At 30.0% G+C, this 9,326-nt stretch overlaps 1 protein-coding gene across 1 annotated transcript; it reads right to left on the minus strand.

Annotated features, from left to right (window-relative positions):
• Nucleotides 1–1,919: 1,919 nt before the first annotated feature.
• Nucleotides 1,920–9,286, minus strand: LOC122530483 (mitogen-activated protein kinase kinase kinase 4). Its single transcript, XM_043657491.1, has 18 exons — nt 8,942–9,286; nt 7,830–7,964; nt 7,240–7,522; nt 6,947–7,141; nt 6,681–6,871; nt 6,188–6,601; nt 5,881–6,114; nt 5,550–5,774; nt 5,061–5,477; nt 4,895–5,002; nt 4,667–4,826; nt 4,149–4,602; nt 3,713–4,075; nt 3,441–3,628; nt 3,188–3,356; nt 2,945–3,067; nt 2,637–2,788; nt 1,920–2,577 (listed from the first exon to the last, which is right to left on the minus strand). Exons 1-18 carry the CDS (start codon nt 9,016–9,018, stop codon nt 2,398–2,400), a joined length of 4,068 nt encoding a protein of 1,355 aa, XP_043513426.1. The 5' UTR covers nt 9,019–9,286; the 3' UTR covers nt 1,920–2,397.
• Between the last annotated feature and the right edge of the window lie 40 nt (nt 9,287–9,326).

Genomic DNA, 9,326 nt, shown 5'->3' on the forward strand with positions numbered 1-9,326 from the left:
AAGTGAAAGCGTTTAAGAAATATTAAAAAAAATTTAAAGAATTTCTGAAATTCGTGAAAAATGCTTTCTAAGTGAAAATTACGAAATTTCAAATTGTTATCGGATGAAAATTTATTTATACGAGATAAAAATTATAAAAATTGCTGTCGAATGTGAAACACTAAGTACCAGTGATAAAAGGTATAAAGTTACATTATTTGCGTTTGTCAACTGAACTTGTGTTTAATATCCTTATAGCAGAGACAATGGAGAGACAGAATACACGAATAAAAGTTGAGGAACTAAATAACTCGATAAGGTAGAGAAAAGATTTCTAGCGCACGGACCTTGTCTGTCGCAACACATTCTAAACGCCAATCGTTCGTGTGTTGGCGCCCGCACAGTAAACTCTTGTCCAATTCTTAGGTAGGTCGATGGTTTGCCCTTCTTCGATAAACAGGCAAACGTTGACGATAGCTCTATCTCTCTATCACATTAATGTTCTACGTCTAATTAACTATTACTGTAACTAACGCTACTTTTCTTACGTACCAAGCTCTGTCGGTAGTGAAAAATTTAATGTTCATTTCAAAGAGTAGAAATATTAACAATCGGCGCTACTGTCACATCATTATTCTTCGCCCTATTGTATCAAATTACGATCACTTACCGTAATTTAGAATCAAAGAAAAATGTTATATATATATATATGTATGTATATGTATGTATATGTATGTATCTATATATATATATATATATATATATATATATATATATATATATATATATATATATATATATACACACACACACACACACATATATATATATATATATATATATATATATATATATATATATATATATATACACACACACACACACACGCCTATACATATGCATAGCGTAACACATGTTACATATTACGGCATATCTGTTAATATTATTCATATTTTACGAAGCTGTTCGTCAGCTTTGTTATAAACTACATACTTCCAATGTGCAAAACACGCGTGTTTTAGGGTTGTAATTGAGATTTAGCAAAGTTCTCTCACGCTAAAGCGTAAATGTTCTATTAAAAATAGAGTTTTATCTATGTATATTGTCGTTAAGTGATGAATTTGTTGCGTATTAGATTGAATCGGGAGTTTTATATTAACGGTCTAAGCAATTTTTTGCTTTGACTTAAATGTAGAGTGAATTTTTGAATAACACGAGGAATTGTGGTGGTTCCTTACTATACTGTTACTAAATAAAATTATATATAAATATTATGTATGACTATACACGTACATATACGCACATATCAAGGCACACGTTTTAATGTAAAAAAAAAAAAAATCTATATCTGTTTTCGCGCATACGTGTACGATATATGAAAGTGTTCTGTATTGTTTAATCTTAAGCTGCAAATATTTATTAAATTTAAGATGGAACGAGATATTATCCTTGAAAGTACTAATGCGAATCGCAAAATTATTGCGATCGTATCTTCGCGGCCAAGAATATCGCGCATATCAGGCGAAAGCCATCGTAGCGATGACTCTATCGAATAGAACATATCCTAAACTTATAGAATTACTTATGAAATAAAGTCAACTGAAATAAAATAACGTATATATAAAACTTCAGTCAGACATTATTTCAAATAAAAATATTGCTTGCAAAGACTGCTGTCGTTGATGTTAATCATAAATACGTCTTATAAAAAGTAATAAAGTGACAAACAAAATTTACAATGATAGATAGTAATTGCGAAATAATGGAGTTCTCCGTGAAACAGTCGTCTTCGTATGCAATATATCTAGTAAGTTAAACTTGTAAGCACACTTCACTTTCTGTTTATATGGAAAGTATACACAGCATACCTCTGTAATTAATTAATTTGCGGCAAGTATGTTGTATCATGTGTACGTTTTCTTGTGTAAGAATAAACACTATTATGACACCATTTTCTACTTTTATTTACGTCTTTCAACAATACAAGTGTTTAGTTCAATCACAGTACAATGCTCAACTAAAAAAGAAGCGAACAATTTATCTTCTATATTGCAAGTATCTTCCTCAAAGGTAGGAATGTTAAAAATTTACTTATGTCAACTAATAGTGCATCAAGTGCACTATATTTTATTAAATATTTTATAATATTAAAAATATAAGTTTCACGTTAAAAAATATCTTTGTTTCTAAAACATCTTTATCTTAATATTATTATACAGAATCATATTATTATCCAATATTTAGATGCTCGATTTTTGTACTTTTTCAAATGATAAAAATATAGAATACAATATAATCAACGAAACTAGTACGATAAAAGTATGTGAATAGTTAGTACATTTAACCTGATGCAGGCAATAATAATATTATAAGATACTTTATACTTTCAGATTGAAAGATTCTACATTCTTATTATGCTTATTGTCTCGGTACAGACAAGTCGGCGTTAACGTCTTCATATGTTTGTGTAAACGGTAGTGTAAGTAAAGCACTTGCCGTTAATCTTTTTTTTGGATCATGCTGTAAACATTTCTCTATGAAGTCAATACCTTCAATGGAAAGATTTTTTGGTAATGCTGGAGTTTCGCCCATTCCCACCTAAAAGAATTAATACATAAAACAGAATGCCCTAAAAAAGCATAGTTACTGCCACGTACCTTAAACATAATTTGGTAATTAGAATCATAATCTGACCAAGGTCTTCGTCCACTTGCCATTTCTATAACGCAGCAACCAACTGACCAAATATCAACAGCTCTACCATGACCATTGCTTTCTGATTTCATAAATACTTCTGGCGCCATGTAAGCTATGTACAAATACTAATTGTTAAATTATTTTTAAAGTATTTTTATATTTTTAAATTATTTTTAAATTTCAATATCATAAATATTAAAATAAGCTACAAACTTTTATCATTCAATGCAATTCATATCGATGTTATGATGATTATAAATAAACTAACCTTGTGTGCCAACAAAACCTTGTAATTCACCTGGCATAGTAGTATGTGCTTTAATTTGCACAGCACTTCCAAAATCACCAAGTTTTAAACAGTTACCTTCATCCGTTAAAAAAACATTTGCAGCTATATATAGAACATAAACGTTTCATTATTTACGTCAATAAATTATACACGTACAAGATAATATTATTATATATATTATATATTAATATTATTATTATTATATCAAAATATAACACGTACATTTAATATCGCGATGTACTACTCCATGCGAATGAAGTACTGCCACAGCTGAAAGAAGTTGATGTGTATATTTTCTAACCAATGACTCTGGTAAACCATTTCCACTACCCGCTACTAGACTTTCTAACGTTCCCTCGGCACAAAATTCCATAAAAATTAACATTTCTTCCTACAATCAATGTTATCCTAAGATCAATGTTATCAATATGTATTTCTAAAAATATGAATATTTCACTATAATACATTAACTTACACGATGAATTTCTAATCCATAATATCGTACTAAATGTTTGTGCTGAATTCCTTCAAATATTTGTAACTCTTCGGCAACGCGCCTAATTGCTCTATAATCTCCAGGTTGTAATTGAACTTCTTTCATGGCTAATAATTCACCAGTTTGATTATTGACTATGGTGTATACTTTACCAAATCTCCCTTGTCCTATAAGTAATGATTTTAATCTAAATAAAATATATATTAAAATAAAGATCAAAATAAATGTTAACATAAATTCATAATACTTACCTATTTTAATACCTCTTTGCCAAGTAAACGTAACTCTTCTCGCTTTAATACGAACTCTATCAACAGCTTTTCTGTCTATAACTTGTCCTATAAGTTCTCGGCTTTTTAATCTATCGTCAATATCACAGTCTACTTTTCTTATAGCGCGATTGATTCTTTCTTGCCTAGATAGAGTACGATCGGAACTACTTATACTACTACCTACACTTCCATCAACTACACTTGTTGAAAAAATTGTTTTAGAACTGACTGGAGTATCTGAAGATTTAATATTATCTTTAGACTTTTGAGAAACACTTAAACTTGCAGCTTTGCTTCTATGGGAAGGTGAAGATGCCCTTGAATGAGATAATCTTTTTAAATCTGAAATGAAATCAGCTAATCAATATCTGATTAAACAATAAGATTCAAACATAGAATAAAAATGAAACCTCACTTTCTGTTTCAACGTTTGTAACAGTATTTGCACTTCCAACAACATGTGAAATACAACGATCCATACAGGTTTTTAATTCCTCAAATTCTTTATCAGTTAAATGTTTGGTATTATGTGGTTCACATACTGTAATTAAAAATTCTAAACCTTGATTTGCCCATCTAGGTCTTAAACCTCTTCCACGTTCACAGCGTGTTCTAACAAATTCCATCCACAAAAAAGCGAAAGAAACTAAACTTCTAGCTAAAACAGCTTTTTCTTCAAATGCAAATAATTTACATATTTCTTTATGATAATCAAAGCCCATTCGGTAGGCCTGATGAAGTACTTCTCTTATTCTTGAACGCATAACAGATCGATCATACTCATAATTTGATTCTTCTACTTTTTTAAGATTATGTTGGAAATTTTCAATAACATTTGTAATATCAAGTCTGAGATCCATAACTGTATCCTAAACATATAAATAATATTTTTTTAAAGGTTATAAGTTTAATTTAATTTTTAATCATTCTTACTTTTAAGGCTGTCAATGACTTCTCTAACTCTTTGTTGAAAGTAGACCAACTTTCGATGTTACATTTTAAACACTTAGCAAGTGTAACACCTTTAACCACCTTTTCTCGAGCCTCTACAAACATTCCTTGCCACTCACGTCCTATAAACATTCTCTGAAATCTAAAGCAAATATCAGAATAACATAAAAACATTTATAAAAAAAACGAAGTATATTTTATCAGTTTTACCTATTTGACCATTCATCATCACTCCAATCCTCAAAAGTTTCCTTAATTTCACGTGGTCTCTCGTTAAGATATTCTTTAACTTGTTCAATCATGGTTTTTATGATTTCACTATAAAGTATAACATGGTAAAATATATACATTAAAAAAATACTCTAGTATAACTTACCAAAATTTAACTCCTGCAATCTCATATCCATTTAATATATTTCCTGCTATTGATTTTACAAACATCCATTCATCCATAATCAAATTTTTGTGGAAACTGTCGTGCTGTACCATATCAACCCATTGTTGTAGATAATCAAGATATACTTCGAAAACAGCTTTTAAACTTTCGTCAAAATCTTTCACATTTTCTTGAAATAAATTTTCGCAATTATCATTACTACTAGCAATTGCTGCGTCGGAATGAGCAGCAAATCTGTCACGATGAATACATGCAATTCTAAGACCTTCTCTAAGTTCTCGCATAAGTTGTCGAACTGATAATGGGCTAGGTTGTTCAGGTTTCTGTTCTAATCTCATTCTTAAAAATTCATGAACAACATCTAACGGAACTTGAGACAAAAATACAAAAGCAGCCCTAAAAAATGTTTTTACTAATTAATGTAAAAATTCGAAAATAAAAGATAAATAAAATACACGAATTTTCTACCTATAAGATGGAAGATTCAATTCTTTTGCTTCGGGACTCCATACACCATATCGTCGCAATTCTATGTCACCTTCATACTCCTCATTTAAAGTATTATCAGATTCACTTACATCACTTTTTTCTAATGTCAGTCTTGCTTTTCTTAGAACAGAAGTATGTAATCTCTCAAGAAAATTTAGACTTTTTCTTAAACCTCTAGTCTTCAATACATCTTCGATGTATTTCCTAAGAATTGAAGAAAAAGTAAAAAAAAAAAAATAATTAATATATTCATTAAATGTAAAAAGATTATTTTATTCTAATACAATGTAATACAATAATACAATGTTACCTGTATGCTTGCCGATCGAATTCAACTAAATAAAAGTCAAATCTATCGGTTTTGTCATCCTCTATGCATGTAAATGACGATTCAGGAGTAGAAGGCCAGGATTGTACAAAAGATAAACCAGAAGAGTTATTACTATTATTGCTATCTGAAGGACTGGAATTTTCATCTTGTTGGTTTGATATTTCAAATCGTACTAAAGTTTGCTTATGCTCCATAGAATCTGACGATCGTGAACTAAAATGAAAAAATATATTAAATTATAATATATTATCATATTTTATTGTAATAATACCGTTATTCCGAATACCTTATTCCAGAATCACCAGTATCATCATGTTTTTTTTTCGTATGCGACATCATTAACAATTTTCCCAATATTTGCAGTTTGAGTCGATGATGCTTAGTCATGTTATACCAAAGACACATTGCTTTTACTCTACCAGTAAATTCTGTACTTTTGTATAAAGGATAATGTGCAGCAAAGGCTTGTGACGAAGGATAAAGTGCTTCTGCTGCCTCTAATCTAGTCAGTAATCCTTCTACTTGCTGTAATGCTTCACCTTGAGCTCGTGCACATGCTCTACAATACATTGAAAGGCAACCTGGACAAACACTTAATTCTATATTTGGACTAGATCCTACATTTGCGATTCGATCCAGGTACGTAGTATTAACATTACTCCAAGATATATTATTCTTTAGACTTGCAATAGGATCATATCTAAAAATCAGTATTATTTTATTTCAGTTCTTTTCTGATTTTATAACTAAAAATTTATCTAAATTCTTACATAATTTACCTATACTCCATTATTTCTTTAAGTAAACCTTCCACAGCCTCGCGTTGTTTACATAGATACTCATCTTGAGCCATGGGACTCCTATCAGCGTGATGAGCTTGTAATTCTAGCCATACTAAATCTTTCAATTCGTTTTGCCATCGCGTTTCCTCATGACTCATTTGTCGGCGACAATTACGTTCCGTACTTCCCTATAAAATACAAAAAGACAACCTTAAAATTTTTAATAGAAATATATTTTTATTTGCAATACAATATTCACGTACCAACTTAATTAAGAATGAAAATGTATCATGAAATAGTTCCCGTTCTTTGAGACTCAGTGTTTTTGGTGATTCTACGATGCATGATTTCTTATCATCACTAATTACAACTTGTTCAGTAGGTTTAACTTCAGGTTTTTTTTCTTCTATATCAACAGGCTTTGATCGCAGACTGCGGAATCTATTTCGAGTTTCAATCTGTAAATACTTTTGATTAATTTTCACTTGGACGATAGTCAAACTCTTTAAGATCCAAGTACTACAAAATCATTTTGACGTTTATATTTATTTTATACCTTCATGTGATTAGGGGTACTTGATACTTGACAAAGATCAAACTTTTCGTTATAATTATAAGCTGCGTCTATATCCAGTTTTAAATCTCTTTCACTTCCACGCAATACCTTCAACGTTCTTTTACATTTTCGATTTCCTTCCTTTGCTATATCTTGATTTACTTCGTTTTCACAATCCTTATCTGCTTTGTCACACATTTCGTTGAAAATTATATTGTCTAAAGTATTGCGTCTGCGAATAGCAAACTTCGATGGTGTATCTTTTTCTAACGATTTTGTTTCCCTTAAAAATAATTAGATTTATGCAAAATTAAACATGATGTAATAAAATATAATAATAAAATATAATAAAATGTTTCTTAAAGAAAATAATATCAAAAGAAACATTTGAACAGGAAACTCGTATGATGGATTTCCCGCGTTATATGGGAATTCTTTATATTCAATTTACTTAAGCTCCCGCTAATGATTTTCGTCAAACACAGACAATAATTTCATTAAAAGTCGTTATATAATTTTGTTACATTAAATATTATTTCTTTCATATAACTGTTTACTCTTGACCATTATACATATAAACGCTGACTTACCCTCCACTGAGTTTTTGTTTCATATACCGTTTCTTACGACTGAGTCGGGTTCTCGGAGGTGTTTGCCCATAAATTTCACACATCGCTTGAAACGACTCATCGAATTCGCTAGTTGGAGTGCTTGAACCTATTTTACTGAAAAAACATGAACCATTAGGAGAAAATAATTTAATTTCCTAACTATTAAAATTCATTGCAACGTTGCAATCTATACTATAAAAAATATTCAATCAGTTTATTACAATATTTAACAACTTAATATTAATTTCATAATTAACATGATTTAGTCAGATACATATGTATGTAATATATGTAGAGATATTTAAGACAATATATAGTACATATACAATATCATAATAGCATCAAATTAACATTATTCATGCATGTATAAAATAATAAAATAATAAGGTTAAAACGTTAATTACGTACCAAACTAGATCCATGGTAAATATACACTTACTATTCTACGTATATCACAATTAAAAAAATTATAATCTTGTTATACAAAAAATGATACAATCACACACAGATATTAACAGTAGCATAATTAAATACATTTCAAGAAACTGTACACGTAGTATTGTTAATTTCGACTCGAATATGTATGTATTAATAAAACAATTGATTAAATACGCGAATACATGAAATAATGTGACCAATTTTACATTGGCTGTAGCAATTTCACAACATTCCATATAACAAATATGAACGTTAAAATAGCAAGTGTAATTGACAGAATTATTCGCATCGCACTAAACAAATATCTTGATCAACAATTACAATTACTTTTTTATACAACACCACTGATCGTTTTTAATAACGTTGACATTTTGCCATGAACAAGTGCCAAAGAATGAAATGTACCAATGTAATATTGATATGTGTCGTCATTCTGAAAACAACACTCGTTTAGATGATAAATGCATTCATTCTATTTTATCACGTTGTTCATTATACTAATGTACTGGCGATCCTACTAAAAATCGAAGGAATGCTGAATGACATGTAAACAAAACGTGGACATTACTCTAATTGAAATTCTTGCCGGTGGTGGTTTTCTATTACTACAAGTTGTACTACAATGTTGTGAGAGCAACATGTGACAAACTTACCTAACATAGCCATTATCATCGTCAGATGAACCTGAGAATGGATTCTCTCTAATATAATTTTGTTTACCACGATACATTCTTTTTGCATACGAAACGCATCACACCCGAGACAACGCTATACTCTTTCACTGCAAAACAGAGCGCAGGTGCAATAAACTTGCAGTGTTGCCATTGCAGTATAAACAGGTGTTTAAAAAAAAGCAACCAGCAGCGCGCGTAATTTTGAAACGTCTTGAACGTATATATATCATACATGCAACAAAAAAGTAAAACAAAATTAATGATCATTTTAAATCGCTCTAAATAAAAGGATCTGAAACCGTAAACTTTCATCTACATTGAAAAATTCTGAGAGAGATCTGAATTTGAAAGTAATTACGACTGG

The sequence above is a fragment of the Frieseomelitta varia genome, unplaced genomic scaffold, assembly GCF_011392965.1.
Source record: "Frieseomelitta varia isolate USP_RPSP 00005682 unplaced genomic scaffold, Fvar_1.2 scaffold_345, whole genome shotgun sequence".
Classification (NCBI taxonomy): Eukaryota; Metazoa; Arthropoda; class Insecta; order Hymenoptera; family Apidae; genus Frieseomelitta; species Frieseomelitta varia.

Bases quoted from the DNA above. Each gene is read 5' to 3' on its own strand.
- LOC122530483 (XM_043657491.1), bottom strand. From the start codon at position 9,018: ATGTATCGTGGTAAACAAAATTATATTAGAGAGAATCCATTCTCAGGT. The intron at 4,827-4,894 runs GTAAAACTGATA...TATTTGCTTTAG, and splicing joins GATGATGAATGGTCAAATAG to ATTTCAGAGAATGTTTATAG. The intron at 4,076-4,148 runs GTGAGGTTTCAT...ATTTCATTTCAG, and splicing joins TACAAACGTTGAAACAGAAA to ATTTAAAAAGATTATCTCAT.